The sequence below is a fragment of the Bubalus bubalis genome, chromosome X, assembly GCF_019923935.1.
Source record: "Bubalus bubalis isolate 160015118507 breed Murrah chromosome X, NDDB_SH_1, whole genome shotgun sequence".
NCBI classification, from domain to species: domain Eukaryota; kingdom Metazoa; phylum Chordata; class Mammalia; order Artiodactyla; family Bovidae; genus Bubalus; species Bubalus bubalis.
The window spans coordinates 62,100,002-62,127,834 of NC_059181.1; the positions used below are offsets into that span (position 1 = coordinate 62,100,002).

Here is a 27,833-nt window from a genome sequence, read left to right on the forward strand (position 1 = left end):
CAAAAGACCTATATATAAAAAACTATAAAACACTGATGAAAGAGATCAAAGATGACACAAATAGATGGAGAAATATACCATGTTTGTGGATTGGAAGAATTAATATACTGAAAATCAGTATACTACCCAAAGAATCTATAGATTCAGTGCAATCCCTATCAAGCTACCAATGGTATTTTTCACAGAACTAGAACAAATATTTTCACAGTTTGTATGGAAACACAAAAAAGTTCAGAAAGCCAAAGCAATCTTGAAAAAGAAGAATGGAACTGGAGGAATCAATCTTCGTGACTTTAGGCTATACTACAAAGCTACAGTCATCAAGACAGTATGATATTGATATCGGTTTTAATTTCATTTTTGCTAATTATATGAGGCCTTTCAGTAGTCATTGTTCTACAAAGAAAGTAGGATATCTTCATTGAAGGTGTTGTGAGTGATGACAATTCCAAAAATTTGTGCCAGGATTTCTTGCTGAAATCTATCTTTTTGATATATTTCTGAAGTAATAATAGTTCTAGTCTGCTTGCTTGATCCTCTCTTTTAGGGTACTCCAGAAATCTGCAGAACTTAATTTTCTAGTTAGTATAAAGTGTGGAATATATACAGAGGGCCATGAGATCTTAGAATTAAATAACATGAATCCAGAATTCCAACAAAGGTAGTGTCCATGTTTTATAAATGTTACTGTAAAACCAACTGTTCTCTTTCTGTAGGAGCATTTTCAGAAATTAATCACAATATTAATGTTTCTCCACACCTGCCATCCCTCCATGTTTCTGTCCTATTAAGAGAAGAAGAATAAAAGTGCATCATTGTATAATAGAAAAGGTATTAGATCAAATAATAATTTCTGGACCCTGATCCTAATTTACTGCTGCATTATTATCCATGTGATCTTAGAGGAGTGACCTTCCTCTGGGCCTCAGTTTCCCTAGCTATAAAATGGGAATAATTAGGCTTGCTTACCTCATACAGTCATTGTAATGACCAAAAGTGTTAAGGTATGCAAAAATGCTTCAGAAATTAACAACTGTTACTAAATTCTCTCTAGGAAATGAATATAGTAGCATGGTCTCTGAGGCATTTTAGGCACTCATGATCATTAATTTATAAATAGCCATTCTAATTTCTACAGAGGTTCTCTCTTTCAGCCAGATTGTCCCTTTTGTACTATCCAAGCCCATAGGAAGAAGACTCCAAGCCTCAAGCTATGGCCTACCTCATCACTTAAAATGATCACATCTGTACACTTCCATGTCACTCTCTTCCATACCACAGCTGGCTGGTTGTGTACATGTGTCTCTTTTTTTCAGTATCTCTTCTTCGTAGCTTTCTTTACCTTTGGATAGACTGAAAAAGGTTAGTTTGTTTTTTGGGGTTTTTTTTGCTTTTATAAAGGAGTAAAGGGGAAAAATGAGGTTGAAATATATCCTTTGTTTCTTAAAAATAATAATGCAATAACACATAGCTACCATTAGGATTCCCTGGTGGCTCAGACAGTAAAGTGTCTGCCCACAATGCGGGAGACCCAGATTCGATCCCCAGGTCGGGAAGATCCCCTGGAGAAGGAAATGGCAACCCACTCCAGTACTCTTGCCCAGAAAATACCATGGATGGAGGAGCCTGGTGGGCTACAGTCCATGGGGTCACAAAGAGTCAGACACGACTGACCGACTTCACTTTCACTTTCACTATTAAGTTGATACAGGTTGACATGAAAGTCTGTGATCTCAAAGGAACAAACTTTTGCCTATACAAATGTTAGCTAGAATTAAGAAGTACTCTCAGGAAGTACTGGACTTCCCTAGTATCTCAGTTGGTAAAAAATCCACCTGCAATGCAGGAGACCCCAGTTGGATTCTTGGGTCAGGAAGATCTGCTGGAGAAGGGATAGCCTACCCACTCTACTATTCTTGGGCTTCCCTTGTGGCTCAGCTGGTAAAGAATCCACCTGCAATATGGGAGCCCTGGGTTTGATCCCTGAGTTGGGAAGATCCCTGAGGAAGGGAAAGGCTACCCACTACAGTATTCTGGTCTGGGTCATAAAGAGTAGATCATGACTGATCGACTTTCACTTTTACTACTTGCTGATTAAGTGCTTATTTTGGGGTTTCCCTGGTGATTCAGATGACAAAGAATCCACCCACAGTGTGGGAGACCAGCTTTTGATCCCTGGGTTGGTAAGATTCTCTGGAGGAGAGCATGGCAACCCACTCCAGTTTTTATAGGGATTCCCTGGTGGCTCAGATGGTACAGAGTATGCCTGCAATGTGGGAGACCCAGGTTTGATCCCTGGGTCAGGAAGATCCCCTGGAAAAGGAAATGGCAAACCACTCCAGTATTCTTGCTTGGAAAATCCCATGGACGGAGGAGCCTGACAGGCTACAGTCCATGGGGTCACAAAGACTCAGACATGACTGAGTGACTTCACTTATTATACTGTTGCTCTTGTATTTACTGCCTTTTAGTGAGATCATGGCATCTGGTCCCATCACTTCATGGGAAATATATGGGGAAACAGTTGAAACAGTGTCAGACTTTATTTTTTGGGGCTCCAAAATCACTGCAGGTAGTGATTGCAGCCATGAAATTAAAAGACACTTGCTCCTTGGAAGGAAAGTTATAACCAGCCTAGACAGCATATTCAAAAGCAGAGACATTACTTTGCCAACAAAGGTCCGTCTAGTCAAGGCTATGATTTTTCCTGTGGTCATATATGGATGTGAGAATTGGACTGTGAAGAAAGCTGAGCACTGAAGAATTGATGCTTTTGAACTGTGGTGTTGGAGAAGACTCTTGAGAGTCCCTTGGACTGCAAGGAGATCCAACCAGTCCATTCTAAAGGAGATCAGCCCTGGGATTTCTTTGGAAGGAATGATGCTCAAGCTGAAACTCCAGTACTTTGGCCACCTCATGCGAAGAGTTGACTCATTGGAAAAGACTCTGATGCTGGGAGGGATTGGGGGCAGGAGGAGAAGGGGACGACAGAGGATGAGATGGCTGGATGGCATCACTGACTCGATGGACGTGAGTTTGAGTGAACTCCAGGAGATGGTGATGGACAGGGAGGCCTGGCGTGCTGCGATTCATGGGGTCACAAAGAGTCGGACACGACTGAGCGACTGAACTGAACTGAGTGAGTTATCACTGTGCTATTGTCAAATGAGAGAGATGAAAATTGTTTTGAGAGCTGATAGTCTCCGACTTTTTTACAAGACAAAATTAAAGGTTTTCAGGGTTTACCATGAATGTAGACTTTAACAGGATTGTTAATTTCAGATGTACAGTCCCTAAGGTTGCCTACTGGTCATTAAAGCCAACAGCTTAAGTCCCTACAGCACAACAGTCTGGAAAGGAGCTTTATATTACTATCAAATAAGATATTAAGTAAGATAAAACATCTTAGCTTGGTCACACTCCAAAATAGCAATTTAAAGCTATATTTTCATTCATGGAACTAGCCTTGCAATAAATTATCTCAACAAGCTTTCACACTGACACTGAGTTAACAGTCATTTTTAGAGTGCCAACTACTTATAAGATGTACCAGGCTCTGAAGTTGGTGTGTTTGGGCTAAGTCCCTTCAGTTGTGTCCATCTCTGTGGGATCCTATGGACTGTAGCCCACTAGGCTCCTCTGTCCATGGGATTCTCCAGGCAAGAATACTGGATCCCCTGGATGCCCTCCTCCAGGGGATCTTCCTGACTCAGAATTAAGTCCCTTAAGTCTCTTGCATTGACAACAGGGTTCTTTACCACTAGTGCCACTTGGGATGAAACTGGTACAGCTATCAAACTCCTGTCCTTAGCACTAAAGTCCTAAAGTGAACTGGGTATAGAGGTTAGTTAAATACTAGGTGAAAGAAAGTATTAGTTGCTCAGTCTTGTCCGACTCCTTGTTATCCCATGTACTGTAGCCTGCCAGGCTCCTCCATCCATGGAATTTTCCAGGCAAGAATACTGGAGTGGGTTGCCATTTCCTTCTCCAGGGGATCTTCCTAACCCAGGGACCGAACCCAGGTCTCCTGCACTATAGGCAGATTCTTTACTGTCAGAGCCGCCAGGGTATCCCCAGTTAAATATTAGGCTGCTTAAAAAGATTTATGAGATTTTGTAATTACAAAAATAATACTTATTATAAAAAAAACATAAGCAATAAAGCATCATATAAGTTAAACTGTGAACACATCCACCTCCCACTTGAAAAATTCTGTAAAAGTAAGGTATCTTTGAGGAATATCTTATTTGCCTAAATGAAGTCATAGGCCTAGATGACCTGGGGTTCTCAAAAGGTATTTCTGGTCTGCCTCACTCTCTTAAATTCCTTCTAGTTATTTGTTTCTCAGTATTAGGGAAAATGATGAACCCTAAGCCAAGAGGCCAGGATTTCAGTCCCAGCTCTGCCACTAGTAGTTATGCTAGTAATGAACTTCAAGTCTTAATTTCACTTCTCAGATATTAGCTTTTTCTAAAAGTTAGACTAGAATCAGTGATTCTCAACTCAGGTTTAAGAGATTCAGTATTAAGTAAGTAGTCTATTCAAAGTATACACACTCCTGAAAATTCTGACCACTTTGCACCCCATTAAGAAAACTACAGTGAGGTAGTACTATTACTGATAAGATTATATCATATCCCTCAGAGTATTTTAGGGTAAGAAAAAAATGTTGAAGTACTAGAATAGATGGTCTAATTGTTATAATTTGCCCCTAACTATTCCTGATTTCTATAATATAATGATAATGGCTAGGATAATTTTAGACAATTAGATGACGTCTCAGTGATTAAATACTCAGGGTTTCAGTTTGGATGGTCAAATGAGCCTTTTCATTAGTGTCCATGAAGAGGTTCAGTAAGGATTAGGAACATACATTTGGTTTCAAAAAGTGAAGGCTAAGAAGGTTACTATGTTGGTTAAGTGGTGAACTGTCAGCTCCCTTTTGTATAAGGCTCCTCAAAATATCATAAGCAGATGCAGATGTACAGGCAGAAGACGCCTGTTGGCTCTGTAGTGTATTACTTACGCAACCTCACCTTACTCTAGATTCTGTTCCTTGACCTTCAGGGCCTCTTCTGTTTCACAAGTGAGGACTACTAAAGTCTAAACTCCTTTTTGTTCATTCATTCATTCATAATAATAAATGTTTATTAAGTACCAACTAGTTATTGAATGAAATGTTTATTGATCACTGTTTGGAACACTAGGGACCCAGTGGTGAACAAGCTAAGACCTTAGCCTCATCAAACTCACTGGGAAATGTTTTTTTTAGTAGTATAGTAAGTGGCATAATAGGACAAGCACAGAGTGCTCTAGGACACATTAGTACCTGATCTAGACCTGGAAGATCTGGGAAGGTTTCTTAATGGGGGTATCATCTGACTATATACAATCTGAGCTATAACCTGACTGATGCTAAAGAGTTCGCCTCGTCAAGATTTGAGGGAAGGGTAAACCAGGCAGAGAGAACATACATGTTGGAAGGCTTAGAGTAAAGGGGAGTTTGGCGTATTTGAAGAACCAAAAGAAATTAGTATGGTTTGCATCAATTTCTAAATGGGAAGTGATAATAAAAGAGCTGCCCAATGGGGCCAAATTATGCAGAGCCTTGGCATTCATTTTAAGGAACGTAGATGCTAAGTCACTTCAGTCGTGTCTGACTCTAGCGACCCCATAGACAGCAGCCCACCAGGCTTCCCCGTCCCTGGGATTGTCCAGGCAAGAACACCGGAGTGGGTTGCCATTTCCTTCTCCAATGCATGAAAGTGAGAAGTGAAAGTGAAGTCGCTCAGTCGTGTCCGACTCTTAGCGACCCCATGGACTGCAGCCTACCAGGCTCCTCTGTCCATGGGATTTTCCAGGCAAAAGTACTGGAGTGGATTGCCATTGCCTTCTCCGAAGGAACATAGAAGCTATCCTAAAATACAATGGGCAAACACAAGATCAGTGTCAAGAGTAAATAATATGGCAAATATATTCATATGCTAAATGCATCTGATCCAGCGATTCTACTTTTGGTTCTACATATACTCACATGTGGAAAATTGTTTATCCACTATGATGTTCTTTTTACTGTACTATTTGTAATAGCAGAGGATTGGAAGTAACCTGAATGTCTGTTATTTAGGAAATTATTAAATATGCTATAAGTCTGTGTCTCTGGTTGCTCTGGGGAAGAAACCTAAGTGTTTAAGATGGGGCTGGCTAGAAAGTTAATATTCATGCTTCTGTATCACTTGAACATTTTAAAGCATATACATGTACTACTAATTTAAAATAAAGTTTAATTTTTAAATAAATAAAATATGCTGATATGTTCTTTTTATACCCATTGCCCAAATACAACAGCAATAATTTTATAATATAATAACATCCTATGCTAATTAGGTGGGGAAACCCAGTATTTGTTGAAAGAATATAAATTGGGTGTTTTCCAGCTTTATTAAAGTACAATTGCCAAATAAAAATTGTATATATTTGTTATACAATGTGATATATTGACCTACATATACATTATGAAATAATTACCACAATCAAGCTAATTAACATTTCCATCACCTGACAGTAATCTTTTTTGGTTTTTTGGTGAGAGCACTTTAGATCTAGTCTCTTAGCAAATTTCAAGTATAAAATACAGTATTATTAACTACAGTCACCATGCTATGTATTAAATGTCCAGAACTTACTCATCTTGCTTAACTGAAAGTTTGTACCCTTTGATCAACACACCATCACCACCATTTACTCTAGCCTAGCTCCTGGCAACAACCTCTTGTGTATATATGTGTGTAGGTTTATCACATTTTTTTTTCTTCATCTGTTGATGGATACTTACATTGTTTCTTTATCTTGGTTATTGTGAATAATGCTGCAATGAAAGTGAAAGTGCAGATATCTCTTCAAGATATTAAGTTAATTCCTTTGTATATACAACCAAAAATAGAATTACTGGGTCTTATGGCATTTGTATTTTTAATTTTTGAGGAACCTCCATTCTGTTTTGCATAATGGCTATAATGATCCACATTCCTATCAACAGTGAACAAGGGTTCCCTTTTCTTTATACCCTAACCAACACTCATTGTCTCTTGTCCTTTTGATAATAGCCATCCTAACAATGTGTGGTTACATCTTGTTGTGGTTTTTGGCTTACATTTCCTTCATAATTAGTAATTCTGGGTATCTTCTCATATATCAGTTAGTTATTTGCATGTCTTCTTTAGAAAATTATCTATTCAGATCCTGATCCATTTTTTTAAATCAGTTGTGTATGTGTGTATGTATCTATGTAAGTGGGCTTTCCTGGTGGCTCCGATGGTAAAGAATCTATTTAAGTATGTATGTATGTATTTGCTGAGTTGTTTGAATTCCTTACATGTTTTGGATATTAAACCCCTTATCAGATGTATGGTTTGCAAATATTTTCTCCCATTCTATAGACTGTCTCTTCACTCTGCTGATGTTTCCTTTGTTGTGCAGAAGATTTTAGTTTGATGGTACCCCACTTGTCTGTTTTTGTTTTCGTTGCCTGTGGTTTTGAGGTCATATCCAAAAAACCACTGCCCAGACCAATGTCAAGAAGCCTTACCCCTGTATTTTCTTCTAGTAGTTTTACACTTCCAGGTCTATGTTTACGTCTTTAATCCAGTTTGAGGGGTTTTGTTGTATCTGCTATGGGATAAGGGTCTAATTTCATTCCTCTGCCTGTGGATATTGAATTTTTTCTAGCACCATTTATTGAATTCACTGTTCTTTCTCTCTTCTATGCTGTTGGCTCCCTTATCAAAGATCAGTAACCTATAAATGCATGGATTTATTTCTGAGCTGTCTATTCTATTCCATTGGTCTGGATTTCTGCTTTTTTGCCAGGACCATACTGTTTTGATTACTATATGTAATGTATTTTGAAATCGGCACATGTAATGCCTACAACTTTGTTTTTTTTCTTTGCTTAAGATTTCTTGGGCTATTTGGGGTCTTTTGTGGTTCCATATGAATTTTATGGTTATTTCTATTTCTGTGAAAAATGTCATTGGAGTTTTGACAGGGATTGTATTGAATCTAAAAATGGTTTTGGGTAATATGGTCATGCTTCTCTGGCGGCTCAGACGGTAATCTGCCTGCAATGCAGGAGACACGGGTTCAGTCCCTGGATCAGGAAGATCCCCTGGAGAAGGGAATGGCAACCCGATCCACTATTCTAGTCTGGAGAATTCCGTGGACAGAGGAACCTGGCAGTTCACAAAGAGTCCGACACGACTGAAGTGATTTAGCATGCACGCAAGGCTAATAAATATTACGGAAGGGTAATTTAAGTCTCCCAAGGCTAGTAGGCTACTAAATGGTAGAAATTGGATTGAAAGCAAATCAGTCCATGGGGTCACAAAGAGTCGGACACAACTGAGCGACTGAACAACAGCAATCCAAGAACACCAGATAAGGTTCCTTTGTGTATGTGTGTGTGTTTCAGTTTCTTTCATCAGTGTTTCGTACTTTTCAGTGTACAGATATGTCACTTACTTGGTTAAATTTAACCCTAAGTATTTCATTCTTTTTGATGCTATTATAAATGAGATCTTTGTCTTAATTTATTGTTTTGGATAATTCCTTGTTAGTGTATAGAAGCAAAACTGATTTTTGTATGTTGACTTCATATCCTGCAAGTTTACTGAACTCATTTATTATTTCTAATAGTTCTCTGGTGGAGTCTAAGGTTTTCTACACATAGGAACATACCATCTGCAAACAGATACAATTTTACCTTCAAATTTGGATGCCTTTTATTTCTTTCTCTTGCCTAATTGCTCTGACTATAGGACTTCAAGTGCTATGTTGTATGGAAGTGGTGAAAATGGGCATCCTATCTTGTTCCTGATCTTAGAGGAAAAGCTTTCAACTTTTCACTGTTCAGTATGATTTATCCATAGACTTGTTACATGTGGCCTTTATTATGTCAGGATGCACTCTTTCTATATCTAATTTGTGAACATATCTTTTTTTATCACAAAAGAATGTTGAATTTTGTCAAATGCTTTTCTGCATCTTTGAAATGATCATATGATTTTTATTCTTCATTCTGTCGATGTAATGCATCACATTTCAGAATGTAATTTGTTGTGTTCACTTTGGATATTAATCCAACTCTAGTGAAATTGAACATTAGCATACCTTTGATACAGTTTTGGGAATTTATCCTACATATAACAATACCACTACATAGGTCCAATATGTATAAGGATGTTTATTATAGCACTGTTTTAGTGGCAAAAAGAGGGATAACCCTAAACTCTATGAATAAAGAAATGGTTAAATGACTCAATTGTGACATAGCCATAATATTGAATATTATACAGTTATTAAAAGGCTTTATTTTATATTTATATTATAAAAAGCTTTATAGATCGATCTGAAAGAATAGATATGTTCCTTTGCTGCAAGAATTTTCAGAGTAATGTGTATAATGCTATCACATTTTCATTGAGAAGAGAAAGATTTTTAAGCCCTAAGAATGTTTATAGCTATAAATATACATATATTCCAAGAATAAAAATTAAAATAAAGAATGTTTATAGTTATACAGATAGACAATTACATAGAAACAGATGTGGGAAGCAGAGGCACCAACTGAATTAATGTTTACCTCAGGTAAAAGGGGGTTAGATAGGAAAGGGAGAAATGTTTAATGATTCTTTATATAGTTCTGTATTGTTTGATTTGTTGCAATAAGCCTGTACTACTGTAATTTGTTTTTTGAAATGTAAAAAAAGGAAAATTGGCTAAAATAGGGAGAAAATGGACTGGAGAGGGCATGAGGGAGACAAGGAAGTTAGAAGGATGCTGCAGTGATATACCTAAGAAGTAATGGTGGCTGGACTAGAGTACCTGCAATGGAGACAGACTTAAACAGATTTAGTTGGTCAGTAGAGAAAATTAAGACTTGGTAATTTGACTGAGGGGGGTGGGAAAGAGGAGCCAAGGAAACCACCAAGGTTTCTGGAAAGGTGCTGTACTATTTACTGCAAAAATTATCAGAGTGTGAAGATGTGTGGTTTTAGACAGGTTAAGTTTCAGGTATCTACGGAAAATTCAAGAGGAGAAAACCTATAAACAGTTGGAAATATGTATCTGAAGCCCAGGAAAAATATCTGGACTGGAAATATAGATATGGAGATGACTAACTATGTTAGGACTTTGTCAGTTATAAGTGAGAGATAGCTGACCTAAATGGGATTAAGGTTTGTTTTGTTTTGTTTTGTTTGTTTTTAAGAGGGCATAGGGTTTATTGCAGAGAAGACAATGGCACCCCACTCCAGTACTCTTGCCTGGAAAATCCCATGGACGGAAGAGGCTGGCTAGCTAATCACCTAGGTTTCTTGACTCTCCTCTTGGTTTAGGAATCCTGACATATAATATAGGAGACTTGAAGGAAGGACTGAGGGGAAGCCAGAACCTTTGGGCAGAGAAAGTCTGACTCAAGCCCAGAACCATCTCAGGGCTTTCAAATGCTCACTCAAGCATTTGATCAATAGTTTATTTGTTTTTTTAATTTTTATGTTTTATTTTTTTAATCGCAAATTCTCTTGGCATCTTCCCCCATCTCACTCCATCTCTCCCCTACCCTCCAAACACTTGGCAAATAAATATTAGCAAGGCAAATATAATTCTTATTTGTTTACAAACATGAGCCGTGTACAATGATTCTTAACTTAATTTTCTTGATCTTCTTCTTGCTCATCTCTGGTGCAGGGTAGCACCATTTAGACCCACAGGGCAATTTAGAAACAGTGATTAACCCTACCTTCTCTCTTGTTGAGGACTCCAAACTGAATTAGAAAGATCCTATGCCATTAACATGTTCAGAAATGTAGAGAAAGCTATTTTTGAGATGGTGAAATAAGAGGGATGCTTTGCTGTGAGCTTATGAATCTTGCCTGCATTTTACCACTTCTTCCAGTATGCATCCCTTTAATGAACCTAGTATTGTGGTGCATTAGTTCAGTTGTTTAGAGTCTAACTTCACAGTGTTTCTATATACCCTAACTGGGGGGATCTAACCAATCTGTGCTATTTGTCAAATGGTTTACTGCGGGAAAGATGGCTTTGTGCAGATATTCTCCCTGTAGCAAAACAACCCATGGACTTGGCCTGCTGCCAGAAAGTTAGTAGTGTCATCTTTATAGATGAAACTCAGCACCTCATTATCTTATACTGTGACAGAAGAGCAGGAAGATTGACTTGTTAATTTGCTATGTTTTGATTCCAATCTGTTTAGAAATATGATTTCTTAAAAAGGAAATGGAAGAAGAATGTTTTTCATGATACCTTCGTGATATCTCCTGAGAATATATTCAGTTATTGTAAATACAGCATTTTGATTGTCTCCTCAAATTTCAGATATACTTCATTACTCTTAAAAAAAAAAAAACTACACTGAAAAGATCAAATTTTGAAGTGTGAATTGCATGCTTCCAATGATGAAATTTTATATTACAGGTCACATATTTAAATCTCTATTTTGTTCAAAAGAAACAAAAGATTTCTTACCTGAGTCATGAGGTCATTAATTTGTGTAGCACATTATCGTTATAACTCACCACCAAGCTCTTTAAAAGCGTAGGTTGACATTATCACCTATTTAAAGTAGAAGAGTGTATTTGTGGTACAAATATTTTATTTCAGAGGTTGTTTTCAAATTTTAGTTCAGCAGTTTGAATATAATCTGTTCTCTCCAACCCAACAACATAGTATACAAAATCCATAAGCTATCAGAAACAAAACTCAAATTTAGTACCATCAAGATCTGGGTCCCTGGAAGAAATAATACATACAAGAAAGAAAAACTCTGTTGATATCAAGAAACAACCTTCCAGACATTTGGTTTCTCTCTCAAATAGCTTGGGGTAAGGAAAGAACATAGAATTTAAAGCCACATAGAACTGATTTAAAATTTAAAATTACAGAGACCTAATTTCAAATTCTAGCTCTATTACTTTCAGCTTTGTGGCCTTGGCCAAGTCATATATCCTCTCTTAGCCTAAGTTTTCTCATGACCTAACTATAGTAATGGTACTTCCTTTTAGTATTACAAGGATTAAAGATAAAGTAAAATGCCTAACTCAAGTCTGGCACTTACAGGTGTTCAGTAGTTGGTAATTATTAGTATCAAATGAAAATAGTACTATCTCCCTTATCTACAAGAAGGACAGACAACTCTGTGGTTTGCATTGCATAAACTTTTGCTCCCTCCACTCACTTGACACAATGCTGGATTTGTTTTTACCTCAAGTCCATCATAGGCCATAGCAATTGGAAGTTTCCATTTTCTCATAACTTTCCCCTCCTCTAATCTAATTTTTAGTTTCTTTTCTCTAGGGCATCACAGGACAATGGTGATGTAGGAACTCCAGCCACTCTCCATTGCAGATCTTGCCAAAAGAACAGCAGAAGTCACCCTGGGGCCCCTTTAATGAGACAGGGTGAGAACTCCATGACCCCAGCTAGGTAGGGTCTACAACTCCATTGTCAGCCTCAAAAAATTACAGAAGACAGACCTTCCCCTTTCATCTTCCCAATAAAGTTTTTTTTGGGTTTACATCTCTCAGGGGTGATTTGAGGCAGGAGGCAGATGGTCCCCCAACCCAGGGTACAGCAATTGGAAATTCATTCTCTATGGACTGAAACCCCAAGACAAGAATATCAAGACAATTAAGGCAGAAGGCTGAGCCTGCCCAGACCACATATTTCTCATTGTTGAAGTCAGAAGACCTCCCTGACCACACATGTGCACAAAAGCCTCCTTGCAGGTCAAAGGGGAAGCAATGTCAAAGGATGCTTTACCCAGCCGCCTTTTCTGTAAAATCCATCTTAGCTAAGAGATGTGTGTGCACACATGGGAGGATTCTGAGAATATACCAAATATGGACTGTGAACCAGACAAATCAAAATGATTGGCCAAAGAAAAGCCAGAAGAAATAACCCTTAAAAGTAATTCAAACTGCCCCCAGGGCACGACTCAGTAACTCTCTCTCCCTGAGTCCACCCACCTGTCTATCCAAATGTACTTTACTTTTTTTCCCTCTTAATAAATACTTTACTTGTTTCATTAAAAAATAAAATGAGAACAGTACTAACTCATCTATTTCTCAGGTTATGGATAGAATAAATGAGAATACTTTTTCTCAAATATTACAATCTGGTCACCACTTTTATACTTGAGAAAAGAAGCTATCTTGCATATCTCACAGGAATGTGATGATCAAAAAGATAATACATGCTAAAGTACTTAGATATAAATTGGTATTAAAGATTCAGGTGGAGTATTTATTTTAAATAAGGTTTGTCTTAAGAATTCTCTTTTTCTTATCCCACCAATTAATTAAGAATTAAAGAATTAAAAATTGGATATTACAAACTTCTATTGCTATTGATAGTTTGTTACATATGTTTTTGTCCATCTTGGAGAAATATACACAATATGAGTTTCATACACAAAATATGATTATTCTGAATATACCCTGATTAGTTCAGAGCTCTTTTATGTAGCAATCTCCAACACCCAGAACATAGCCTAAAACCACAAAAGGGGGGAGAATGAAACCCAATGATAGAGGAATAAAATCTCAATCCACTGAGGCTTCTTACTGTACACATGTAAGAGAAGGCTAGCACCAACCTCACTAAGCTTTTTGGTTTGTTTTTCAGTCACTCAGTCACATCCACCTCTTTGTGACCCCATGGACTGGAGCACGCCAGGCTTCCCTGTCCTTAACCATCTCCCAGAGGTTGCTTAAAGTCATGTCCATCGAGTCGGTGATGGCATCCAACCATCTCATCCCCTGTCATCCCCATCTCCTGTTGCTTCAATATTTCCCAGCATCAGGGTCTTTTCCAGTGTGTCAGTTCTTTGCATCAACTGGCCAAAGTACAGGAGCTTCAGCTTAAGCATCAGTTCTTGGAATGAATATTCAGGATTGATTTCCTTTAGGATTGACTGGTTTGATCTCCTTGCAATCTAAGGGACTCTCAAGAGTCTTCTCCACATCACAGTTCAAAAGTGTCAATTCTTCGGTGCTCAGCCTTCTTTATGATCCAACTCTCACATCCATATGTGACTACTGGACAAACCAAGCTTTAACTACACAGACCTTTGTCAGCAAAGTAATGTCTCTGCATTCTAATTCCTGTCTAGGTTTGTCATAGCTTTTCTTCCAAGGAGCAAGCTTCTTTTAATTTCATGCCTTTTGTCACTGTCCACAGTGATTTTGGAGCCCAAGAAAATAAAGTTATTCACTGTTTCCATTGTTTACCCTTTTATATGCCATGAAGTCATGGGACTGGATCCCGTGATCTTTATTTTTTTGAATGTTGAGTTTTAAGCCAGCTTTTTCACTCTCTTCTTTCACCTTCATCAAGAAGCTCTTTAGTTCTACCTCCCTTTCTGCTATTAGGTTGGTGTCATCTGCTTATCTGAGATTATAGATATTTATCCCGGCAACCTTGATTCCAACTTGTGCTTCATCCACCCCGGCATTTTGTGTGACGTACTCTGCATATAAGTTAAATAAGCAGGGTGACAATATACAACCTTGACGTACTCCTTTCCCAATTTTGGACCAGTCCATTGTCCCATGCCTGGTTCTAACTGTTGCTTCTTGACTTGTATACAGGTTTGTCATCTACATATCTGAAGTTTTTGATATTTCATCTGTTGATGGACATCTAGGTTGCTTCCATGTTCTAGTTATTGTAAATAGTGCTGCGGTGAACATTGGCATACATGTGTCTTTTTCAATTTTGGTTTCCTCAGGGTATATGCCTAGGAGTGGGATTGCTGGGTTGTATGGTGGTTTTATTCCTAGTTTTTTAAGGAATCTCCATATCCTCTTCCATAGTGGCTGTATCAATTTACATTCCCACCAACAGTGCAAGAGTGTTCCCTTTCCTCCACACCTTCTCCAGCATTTATTGTTCGTATACTTTTTGATGATGGCCATTCTGACCAGGGTGAGGTGATATCTCATTGTAGTTTTGATGTGCAATTCTCTAATACTGAGCAAGCGTCTTTTAATTAAGTTATGACCAACCTAGATAGCATATTCAAAAGCAGAAACATTACTTTGCCAACAAAGGTCCATCTAGTCAAGGCTATGGTTTTTCCTGTGGTCATGTATGGATGTGAGAGTTGGACTGTGAGGAAGGCTGAGTGCGGAAGAATTGATGCTTTTGAACTGTGGTGTTGGAGAAGACTCTCGAGAGTCCCTTGGACTGCAAGGAGATCCAGCCAGTCCATTCTGAAGGAGATGAGCCCTGGAATTTCTTTGGAAGGAATGATGCTAAAGCTGAAACTCCAGTACTTTTCTTTCTGTATATTCTTGTCTCCTCTGTCAAAAATAAGGTACCCATAGGTGCATGGTTTATTTCTGGGCTTTCTGTCTTGTTCCATTGATCTATATTTCTGTTTTTGTGCCAGTACTATACAGTCTTGATGACTGTAGCTTTGTAGTATAATCTGAAGTCAGGAAGGTTGATTCCTCCAGCTCCATTCTTCTTTCTCAAGACTGCTTTGGCTATTCAGGGTCTTTTGTATTTCCATATGAACTGTGAAATTTTTTGTTCTAGTTCTGTGGAAAATGCCATTGGTAATTTGATAAGGATCGCATTAAATCTGTTGATTGAGTTTGGGAGTATAGTCATTTTCACAATATTGATTCTTCCTACCTAGGAACATGGAATATCTCTCCATCTGTTTATGTCATCTTTGATTTCTTTCATTAGTGTCTTATAATTTTCTGTATACATTTCTTTTGTCTTAGTTTAGTTTATTCCTGGATACCTAATTCTTTTTGTTGCAATGGTGAATGGGATTGATTCCTTAATTTCTCTTTATGATTTTTCATTGTTAGTATATAGAAATGCGAGTGATTTCTGTGTATTGATTTTGTATCCTGCAACTTTGCTAAATTCACTGATTACTTCTAGTAATTTTCTTATAGTATCTTTAGGGTTTTTTATGTACAGTATCATGTCATCTGCATACAGGGAGAGATTTACTTCTTTTCTGATCTGGATTCCTTTCATTTCTTTTTCTTCTCTGATTTCTGTAGCTAGGACTTCCAGAACTATGTTGAATAATACTGGTGAACGTGGATACCCTTGTCTTGTTCCTGATCTTAGGGGGAATGCTTTCAGTGTTTCACAATTGAGAATAATGTTTGCCATAGGCTCATCATATATGGCCTTTACTATGTTGAAGTATGTTCCTTCTATGCCCATTTTTGGAAGAGTTTTAATCATAAATGATTGCTGAATTTTGTCAAAGGCTTTTTATGCCTCTATTGAGATTATCATATGGTTTTGATCTTTCAATTTGTTAATATGGTATATAACATTGATTGATTTGTGTATATTGAAGAATCCTTGCATCCCTGAAATAAACCCAACTTGATCATGGTATGTGAGCTTTTCTATGTGTTGCTGAATTCGGTTTGCTAAAATTTTGTTGAGGATTTTTGCATCTATGTTCATCAGTGATATTGGTCTGTAGTTTTCTTTTTTTGTGTTATCTTTGTCTAGTTTGGGTATCGGTGATGGTGGCCTCGTAGAATGAGTTTGGAAGTGTTCCTTCCTCTGCAATTTTTGGAAAGAGTTTTTGAAGGATAGGCATTAGCTCATCTCTAAATGTTCGATATAATTCTCCTGTGAAGCCATCTGGTCCTGAGCTTCTGTTTTTTGGGAGATTCTTGATCACAGCTTCAATTTCAGTGCTTGTGATTTGGTTGTTCATAATTTCTATTTCTTCCTGTTTCAGTCTTGGAAGATTGAACTACTCTAAGAATCTGTCCATTTCTTCCAGGCTATCTATTGTCATATAGTTGTTCATGATCAGATCAGATCAGTCGCTCAGTCATGTCCGACTCTTTGCGACCCCATGAATCGCAGCACGCCAAGCCTCCCTGTCTGTCACCAACTCCTGGAGCTCACTCAGACTCACGTCCATCGAGTTGGTGATGCCATCCAGCCATCTCATCCTCTGTCGTCCCCTTCTCCTCCTGCCCCCAACCCCTCCCAGCATCAGAGTCTTTTCCAACAAGTCAACTCTTCACATGAGGTAGCCAAAATACAGGAATTTCAGCCTTAGCATCATTCCTTCCAAAGAACACCCAGGACTCATCTCCTTCAGAATGCACTGGTTGGATCTCCTTGCAGTCCAAGGGACTCTCAAGAGTCTTCTCCAACACCACAGTTCAAAAGCATCAATCCTTCAGCGCTCAGCTTTCTTCACAGTCCAACTCTCACATCCATACATGACCACTGGAAAAACCATACCTTGACTGGACGGACCTTTGTTGGCAAATTAATGTCTCTGCTTTTGAATATGCTATCTAGGTTGGTCATAACCTTTCTTCCAAGGAGTAAGCATCTTTCAGTTTCATGGCTGCAGTCACCATCTGCAGTGATTTTGGAGCCCCAAAAAATAAATGTCTGACACTGTTTCCACTGTTTCCCCATCTATTTCCCATGAAGTGATGGGACCAGATGCCATGATCTTCGTTTTCTGAATGTTGAGCTTTAAGCCAACTTTTTCACTCTCTTCTTTGACTCTCATCAAGAGGCTTTTTAGTTCCTCTTCACTTTCTGCCATAAGGGTGGTGTCATCTGCATATCTGAGGTTATTGATATTTCTCCCGGCAATCTTCATTCCAGCTTGTGCTTCTTCCAGCCCAGCATTTCTCATGATGTACTCTGCATATGAGTTAAATAAGCAGGGTGACAATATACAGCCTTGACGTACTCCTTTTCCTATTTGGAACCAGTCTGTTGTTCCATATCCAATTCTAACTGTTACTTCCTGGCCTGCATATAGGTTTCTCAAGAGGCAGGTCAGGTGGTCTGGTATTCCCATCTCTTTCAGAATTGTCCACAGTTTATTGTGATCCACACAGTCAAAGGCTTTGGCATAGTCAATAAAGCAGAAATAGATGTTTTTCTGGAACTCTCTTGCTTTTTCCATGATCCAGCGGATGTTGGCAATTTGATCTCTGGTTCCTCTGCCTTTTCTAAAACCAGCTTGAACATCTGGAAGTTCTCAGTTCACGTATTGCTGAAGCCTGGCTTGGAGAATTTTCAGCATTGCTTTACTAGCGTGTGAGATGAGTGCAATTGTGCGGTAGTTTGAGCATTCTTTGGCATTGCCTTTCTTAGGGATTCGAATGAAAACGGACCTTTTCCAGTTCTGTGGCCACTGCTGAGTTTTCCAAATTTGCTGGCATACTGAGTACAGCACTTTCACAGCATCATCTTTCAGGGCTTGAAAGAGCTCAACTGGAATTCCATCCCCTCCACTAGCTTTGTTCGTAGTGATGCTTCCTAAGGCCCACTTGACTTCACACTCCAGGATGTCTGGCTCTAGGTGACTGATCATACCATCGTGATTATCTGGGTCAGGAAGATCTTTTTTGTACTGTTCTTCTGTGTATTCTTGCTACATCTTCTTAATATCTTCTGCTTCTGTTAGGTCCATACCATTTCTGTCCTTTATCGAGCCCATCTTTGCATGAAATGTTCCCTTGGTATCTCTCATTTTCTTGAAGAGATCTCTAGTCTTTCCCATTCTGTTGTTTTCCTCTATTTCTTTGCATTGATTTCTGAGGAAGGCTTTCTTATCTCTCCTTGCTATTCTTTGGAACTCTGCATTCAGATGCTTGTATCTTTCCTTTTCTCCTTTGCTTTTCACTTCTCTTCTTTTCACAGCTATTTGTAAGGCCTCCCCAGACAGACATTTTGCTTTTCTGCATTTCTTTTCCATGGGGATGGTCTTGATCCCTGTCTCCTGTACAATGTCACGAACCTCAGTCCATAGTTCATCAGGCACTCTGTCTATCAGATCTAGTCCCTTAAGTCTATTTCTCACTTCCACTGTATAATCATAAGGGATTTGATTTAGGTCATACCTGAATGGTCTATTGGTTTTCCCTACTTGCTTCAATTTAAGTCTGAATTTGGCAATAAGGAGTTCACGATCTGAGCCACAGTCAGCTCCCGGTCTTGTTTTTGCTGACTGTATAGAGCTTCTCCATCTTTGGCTGCAAAGAGTATAATCAATCTGATTTCGGTGTTGACCATCTGGTCATGTCCATTTGTACAGTCTTCTCTTGTGTTGTTGGAAGAGGGTGTTTGCTATGACCAGTGCGTTCTCTTGGCAAAACTCTATTAGCCCTTGCCCTGCTTCATTCTGTGTTCCAAGGCCAAATTTGCCTGTTACTCCAGGTGTTTCTTGACTTCCTACTTTTGCATTCCAGTCCCCTATAATGAAAAGGACATCTTTTTTGGGTGTTAGTTCTAGCAGGTCTTGTCTTCATAGAACCGTTCACCTTCAGCTTCTTCAGTGTTACTGGTTGGGGATAGACTTGGATTACCGTGATATTGAATGGTTTGCCTTGGAAACAAACAGAGTTCATTCTGTCATTTTTGAGATTGCATCCAAGTACTGCATTTCAGACTCTTTTGTTGACCATGGTGGCTACTCCATTTCTTCTGAGGGATTCCTGCCCACAGTAGTAGATATAATGGTCATCTGAGTTAAATTCACCCATTCTGGTCCATTTCAGTTCGCTGATTCCTAGAATGTCGACGTTCACTCTTGCCATCTCCTGTTTGACCACTTCCAATTTGCCTTAATTCATGGACCTAACATTCCAGGTTCCTATGCAATATTGCTCTTACAGCATCGGACCTTGCTTCTATCACCAGTCACATCCACAACTGGGTCTTCTTTTTGCTTTGGCTCCATCCCTTCATTCTTTCTGGAGTTATTTCTCCACTGATCTCCAGTAGCATGTTGGGCACCTACTGACCTGGGGAGTTCCTCTTTCAGTATCCTATCATTTTGCCTTTTCATACTATTCATGAGGTTCTCAAGACAAGAATACTGAAGTGGTTTGCCATTCCCGTCTCCAGTGGACCACATTCTGTCAGACCTCTCCACCATGACCTGCCCATCTTGGGTGGCCCCACAGGGCATGGCTTAGTTTCATTGAGTTAGACAAGGCTGTGGTCCTAGTGTAATTAGATTGACTAGTTTTCTGTGATTATGGTTTCAGTGTGTCTGCCCTCTGATGCCCTCTTGCAGCACCTACCATCTTACTTGGGTTTGTCTTTCCTTGGACGCGGCTGAAATGGTGCACAAGCGTGGCTGAGAGGAGCTACCCCACGTCCAAGGTCAGGGGCAGCGGCCGAGAGTGCCAGTGTTCATGATAGTCTCTTATAATCCTTTGTATTTCTGAATTGTCTATTGTAACCTCTCGTTTTTCAGTTCTAATTTTGTTACAGTTTTTTTCTTGTAATTGATATCTAGTCTCATAGTGTTGTGGTTGGAGAAGATGCTTGATATGATTTCAATTTTTTTAATTTTTCTGAGGTTTGATTTGTGACCCAGGATGTGCTCTATCCTGGAGAATGTTCCATGTGCACTTGAGAAGAAGGTCTATTCTTTTGCCTTTTGATGGAATGTCCTGAAGATATCAATGAGCTCCATCTCATCATTTAAGACTTGTGTTTCCTTATTAATATTTCTGTTTTGATGATCTGTCCATTGGTATGAGTGGGGTGTTAAAGTCTCCTACTATTATTGTGTTAGTGTCAATTTCTCCTTTTAGGTCTGTTAGTGTTTGTCTTTTGTATTGAGGTGCTCCTATGTTGGGTGCATAGATATTTACAATTGTTATGTCTTCCTCTTGGATTGATCCCTTAATCATTATGTAGTATCCTTCCTTAACTCTTGTAATCTTCTTTAAGGCCTATTTTGTCTGATATGAGGAGTGCTACTCCCGCTTTCTTTTGCTTCCCATTTGCATGGAATATTTTTTTCTATCCTCTCACTTTCAGTCTATATGTGTCTTTAGGTCTGAATTGTGTTTCTTGTAGACAGCATATATATGGATCTTGTTTTTGTATCCATTCAGCTAGTCTGTGTCTTTTGGTTGAAGCATTTAAACCATTTACATTTAAAGTAATTATATATATATTCCTATTGCCATTTTCTTAATTGTTTGGAGTAAACTCCAGGAGTTGGTGATGAACAGGGAGGCCTGCTGTACTGCAGTCCATGGGGTCACAAAGAGTTGGGCACAACTGAGTGAATGAACTGAACTCATTTTGTAGATCTCTTTTCTTCTCTTGTATTTCTTGACTATATAAGTCCCTTTAACATTTGTTGTAAAGCTGGATGCCCTCCAACACTTTGCTGGTCTCTGGACCTGCTGTGGGGGGCAGCTCAGATTCTAACCTGGCCCTACTCCTGTGTGTTCTCACCTCCAGTGTCCACAGCTATCAGAACTGGTACATTTTTGTTTGTGGGAGCTCTCAATGGCCTTTTATATATTCCATAGACACAGAGTTTGCCTAGTTGATCATGTGTATTTAATCTGCAACTTGTACAGCTGGTGGAAAGGTTTTGGGTTTTCTTCCCTAGTCACATTGCCCCTGGGTTTTAATTGTGGTTTTATTTCCACCTCTGCATGGTCATCCCCTGGGGCTTGCTCCTGAGGCTGCCCTGGAGGACTTGGGTTTGTCCCTGTGAGGGCCAGGTGTGGAGGTGGTGCAGCTACTTGGGTCACAGGGGTTCTGGCACCACCAGGTATTCAGGGGATTTGGCTAGGGCAGAAGGAAATAGTGCCTCTAGAAGGGTATGGCAACGAGTATTAGCCAACATGCTCCAGTATTCTCACCTGGAGAACCCCCCTGACAGAGAAGCCTGGCAGGCCACAGTCCACAGGATTGCTAAGAGTTAGACATGACCAAAGCGACCCTGTGTGCATAGATGCAAGACATTTTGCCTGTCTGCTCTCAGCTGGTGTTCTGCATGGACTTCTGTGTCTGAAGGTGTATTCCTGATGTATCCGTGGAGAGAGATATTCTCCACAACCACCTATTCCTCCGTCATCTTGTTCTTGCCCTCATCTTCTTAGTTTACTTTCTTCTTTGTACATGCTTGAAACACATTTGTTAGATCTCTTTCATGTACATCTCACATCTTCCTAGCTAGATGATAAGTCACAAGAAGTTAGAGATTCCTTTTACCTCAGCACAACAACTAGCAGTCAAGTGGTTAATGAATCTTTCCAGATTCAAAGAAAACATGCTACAGGTCCATGCTAAAGTATTCCCCTCTTTTTTTTAATTTTTATTGGAGGCTAATTACTTTACAATATTGTGGTGGTTTTTGCCATACATTCACATGAATCAGCCATGGGTATACATGTGTTCCCCCTTCCAGAATCTCCCTCCCCATCCCATCCCTCAGGGTCATCCCAGTGCACCAGCCCTGAGCACCCTGTCTCATGCATCGAACCTCGACTGGCGATCTGTTTCACATACAATAGTATACATGTTTCAATGCTATTCTCTCAAATCATCCCCCCCTCGCCTTCTCCCACAGAATCCAACAGTCTGTTCTTTACATCTGTGTCTGTTTTGCTGTCTCGCATATAAGATCATCATTACCATCTTTCTAAATTCCATATATATGTGTTAATATACTGTATTGGTGTTTTTCTTTCTATCTTACTTCGCTCTGTATAATAGGCATATTCCCCTCTTTTAACTGAGAAAGCTGCATTTGGAAGATCTTAAGAGACAAATAGTGAATGATACAAATATCTGTGAAGCCACAGGAATTGTGTATAAAAGCAAATACTTGGTAAGTCATTGAGAGATTGAGGGAAGGAGCTGTAATAAATATTTGTGCAAGAGGAAGCAACTTGTGGGTCCTTTCCAGTTCTATTCCTGCCCAGACAACTATTCAAAGGGCTATTTTGGGCAATGTACCAATGTTCCATTCTCACATAAAAATACAAATGAAGAAATAAAAATTACATTGCCTATAAGTATTATTTCACCTTTAATTTACCAAATGTAGTTACTTCTCTGACTACTATGATATATAGTGTGGAAGATCTTGACCTTTTATCAGCATAATTCACAGCTTGGGTAGACCACATTCAGAACTCCCTCCTTGGGGTCCCTCGGAACCTCTGCCTTCCTGAGGTTCTTGGAGTTTCTATGCATTTTTTTAACATGCTGGCTATAACTAGGTTCCTTTCTTTCATGCTCAAGAAAACTTATCAGGATGCAAATAAGTGGTGCTATTACAGAAACACTATTAAATCTATTCCAGTTTTTATATATGTAAATCATTACTTCATTAGCAGCAAAGTATTAGCAACACACTTTTTTTTTTAATTTTATTTTATTTTTAAACTTTGCAATATTGTATTAGTTTTGCTAAATATCGAAATGAATCCGCCACAGGTATACCTGTGTTCCCCATCCTGAACCCTCCTCCCTCCTCCCTCCCCATATCCTCCCTCTGGGTCGTCCCCGTACACCAGCCCCAAGCATCCAGTATCATGCATCGAACCTGGACTGGCGACTCGTTTCATACATGATATTATACATGTTTCAATGCCATTCTCCCAAATCTCCCCACCCTCTCCCTCTCCCACAGAGTCCATAAGACTGATCTATACCTCAGTGTCTCTTTTGCTGTCTCGTACACAGGGTTATTGTTACCCTCTTTCTAAATTCCATATATATGCATGAGTATACTGTATTGGTGTTTTTCTTTCTGGCTTACTTCACTCTGTATAATAGGTTCCAGTTTCATCCACCTATTAGAACTGTTTCAAATGTATTCTTTTTAATGGCTGAGTAATACTCCATTGTGTATATGTACCACAGCTTTCTTATCCATTCATCTACTGATGGGCATCTAGGTTGCTTCCATGTCCTGGCTATTATAAACAGTGCTGCGATGATCAGTTGTAAATCACTGGGGCAATAAAACAGTCGTTCATTTTGCATTTAGGGACTTGGGTTCAAGTTGCTGGTCTGTTGCTTCCTTGCTATGAAACTTTGTCAACATGCTTATTAATCATTCAGCCTCAGTTCCTATAAAGTGGCAACAATGGTAATACCTACTTCACTGGGTTACTGTGGGGATTAAATATAGTGTGCTTTAAAAAGCACTTTTCAAAATGTAAAGCCCTGGGCAAGTCTAAGTTCTGGATCCCCTGTGTAATTACATGCACCTGTGTAATTCTCTCTTTCATCATTGTCAGGCTCTTGGTTTAGGCCCTGAACTTCCTATTGCTGTTTCTCTGTCCTAACCTTACATAAATTCATCAACCTCTCTTCCATCAGAATCAGTCTGTCATAGCTGATCCAGCTAACAATCCGAGATTCGTGTTTTTTCTTTAGAACCAGCTATGCTAAGCTCCAACTCCTAGAGGTTATTTTTACTGTGCTCATAGTGATGAATTGAGTACAGGCTAGGACAGAAAAACAACTCTGTTTTAGAATTTTCCATCTTTCCCCCAGTCTCAGAGAATGCTTTGATATATACCAGAAGTCGAATTCTTGTTTTACCCTGCCAATGCCTCCAGTATATACCTGTACATAGACCAGTACAGAAAGATGATTTATGGGATGTAGAGGAAAGGGACTGACCACCAAGCACCAGACAGGGGTGGAGCGCTTGGGAAGATGGGGCCCTAGTTCTGTAGATGTGTTAGCATTGCCAAATTTTTCTGATCTTCATCAGTAGGGCCTGGCTTTACTCACTGCTACTGTTCCAAGCTTTAACTGCCTATGGTGCAGCCGAGTAGAGGAAAATATGACAGAAAAACTAAGACCAACTGCAACTCACAATGTTTTGGGGGCCTCCTCAAGCAACACCATCCCTACCAGTTGCTCTTCCTACTCATTTGAACTCATACTAAAACTCTCTCTAAGTGATCTCTACCTGCCTTCTCCCTCACCTGATATGTAATTGTTTCATTTGGGTGAGAATTGTGAATTCCTAGATCTCTATCAAAAAGAATGTGTTATGTGTATAAAATAGTAGATTTAGACAAGAATATACAAACAAAAATATAATAACCTAAATTTTCATGAACAGAATAGTGTATGAATAAACTGTAATATAGTCATACAGTGAAATATTACACAGCAGTCAAAACAATGAACTGTAGCAACACTTAGTAGTAGGATGAATTTTACCAATATATTTAAGCTTATAAAAAGGAAGTCCCCTATGTTGAAGTTGTCACAAAATACCTATGTATGTTCTAGGTATATATCCAAAGGAAATTAAATTACTATTGTAAAGAGATATCTGTACTCCCATATTCACTGCAGCACTATTTACAATAGCCAAAACATAGAAACAGCATAAGTCTCATTCAACAGATGAATGGATAAAGAAAATGTGATGTATATATACATATGTATATGTGCATGCTCAGTCGTTTCAGTTGTATCCAACTCTTTGAGACCCTATGGACTGTAGCCCCCCAGGTTCCTCTGTCCTTGGGATTCTCCGGGCAAGAATACTGGAGTGGGTTGCCATGCCCTTCTCCAGGGGATTTTCCTGACCCGGGAATTGAATCCACTTCTGCATCTCCTGCTTTGCAGGCAGATTCTTCACCCTCTGAGCCACCTGGGAACCCCAATAATAAAATGGAATATTATTGAGCCATAAAATAGAAGGAAGTATTGCCATTTGCAACATGATGGACCTTGAGGGTGTTATGCTAAGTGGAAAAAACTAGACAGAGAAAGACAAGTATTATATAATGTCACTCTTATTTGGCATCTAAAAAAAACAAATTCAAAGAGACAGAACAGATTAGTGGTTGCCAGATGCCAAGGGTAGGTAGTTGGGGAAATGGGCAAAGGTGGTCAAGAAGTATGAACTTCCAGTTATAAGATTAACAAATCCTGGGGATGTAATGTGTACCACAGTGACTATAGTTAACAATGTTGTGTTGTATATCTTAAAATTGCTAAGAGTAGATCTTAAAAGTTCTCCTCACAAGAAAAATAACTATAATTATGTGTGGTGATGGATGTTAACTTAAAACATTGTGGTAAATATTTCATACTTTATACATATATCAAATCATTCTGTTGTACACCTTAACTAAATACAATGTTATATGTCAATTATACCTTAATAAAACTGGGGAAAAAAAGGAAAGCCTATGTATGTATTATGTAATGTATGTATGTATGTTTGAGCCTGCTCAAACTGATATCAATTGAGTTGGTAATGTCATCCAACCATCTCATGCTCTGTCGTCCCCTTCTCTTCCTGCCTTCAATCTTTCCCAGCATCAGGGTCTTTTCCAGTGAGTCAGTTCTTTGCATCAGGTGGCCAAAGTATTGGAGTTTCAGCTTCAGCATCAGTCCTTCCAATGAATATTCAGGGTTGATTTCCTTTACAATTGATTGGTTGGATCTCCTAGAAGTCCAAGGGACTCTCAAGAATCTTCTCCAACACCACAGTTCAAAAGCATCCATCAATTCTTCGGCTCTCAGCTTTCTTCATGTTCCAACTCTTATATCCATACATGACTACTGGAAAAACCATAGCTTTGACTAGATGGAGCTTTGTTGGCAAATGTCTCTGCTTTTTTATTTGAGCCAATGTGAAATAAGATATGTCATAAATGTAAAATATGTAGCAGATTTCACAAACTTAGTACCTAAAAAGCCATATTTTGGGTATATTGAGTTAAAGTGTAACATTAATTTCACCTGATTGTTCTTTTGCTTTTATAAAATGGCTAATAGAAAATTTTAAATTACATATATGGCTCAATTGTGTGGCTTACATTTCTATTGGACAGTGGTGGTATAAGAATTCTATAGCATTAGGCCTACACTATGTGTGTGTGTGTATCAGTCACTTAGTCATGGCTGACTCTTTGTGACCCCATGTACTGTAGCCCGCCAGGCTCCTCTGGCCATAGGATTCTCCAGGCAAGAATATTGGAGTGGATTGCCTTTTACTTCTCCACTTAACACTATAACCAGCTGTTTTCAGGCTTATAGCTATTTAGTTTGTCTCTTTAGACTTAATAATTCTGATTCATTTTATTTTTGGCTTCTAAATCCTCAGTTGAAAGTTTCAATGAATACAAGAGCAGTACATGCTCCTTCTAAAACAAAGTTAAGCATTACAGAAATTTATTATGTAGCACAGGGAAAGTAACACCACAGCCTCAGGTCCCAGACATAGCCACTATTGACAATTAAGTAGAATTTCTAGATATATGTGTTTTTAAGGTTTTAAAATGTGAACATCAAAATTGTCCCTCTTTCTCTTTTTCTCTGACATCAGAGAAGCAATGGACAATCATGTCTTGATGTGCGTGTCAAACAGCTAAAGCTTCGATTCCCACCCCTGGAGTCACAATACTCTATTGTTAGCTGGATTTTGTATTTCTTTTCCTTGCCAAGATTCCTTCTTCTCCCCCAAAGAAGTGCCATTTGGCATATATTTATACTAAAAGCTAAAGTGAACTCAAATTAATGTTTCAAGTATTTACAAATACTCCTGGAAGGAAAACAAAGAGTCCCAATGGGCATTGTAAAACCAGAACTAAGAATCACTGTTTCAGTGTATCGATCTCAACAAAGTACCTGATCATTTCTTTCAGTGGGAATGAAGCAGGACTCTGGTAGAAGCGTAACGATCTGGAGAAAATGATATGCATCCATTTTCCTTTAGTCATAGATTTCTCTCTACTCTGAAGAAGCAGTTTAATGGATGTAGTTGTAAGGGGGAAAAGGAATCCAAAGGTCAGAGATAGTTGGATTATGTGTGTGATCTTGAAAATGTTCTTTCCAAATTGCCTGAGACTCTATATAAAAATCATTGATAAAGGAATAAGCTTTTTTTCCCCCTAGGTTGGGCTAATTGCCATGGAGATTACAGGAACTATTTTCTTTGTTCACATTATTGATTAATAAGTTCAAAGAGTTTGGATGTG

General features: G+C 38.8%; 1 protein-coding gene across 14 annotated transcripts in view; it reads left to right on the plus strand.

Annotated features, from left to right (window-relative positions):
• The window catches only part of EDA (ectodysplasin A), a 480,070-nt gene that overhangs the window by 373,614 nt on the left and 78,623 nt on the right, over window positions 1-27,833 (plus strand). The window contains exon 5 of one of the 14 annotated variants that reach the window (XM_044937304.2): window positions 12,373-13,126. The exons of the other annotated variants lie outside the window; for them this stretch is intronic. Coding sequence (XP_044793239.2) covers window positions 12,373-12,398 — 26 coding nt within the window. The 3' untranslated portion in view covers window positions 12,399-13,126. Of the gene's footprint in view, window positions 1-12,372; window positions 13,127-27,833 lie in introns of those variants that run through there. 14 annotated transcript variants of the gene reach the window in all.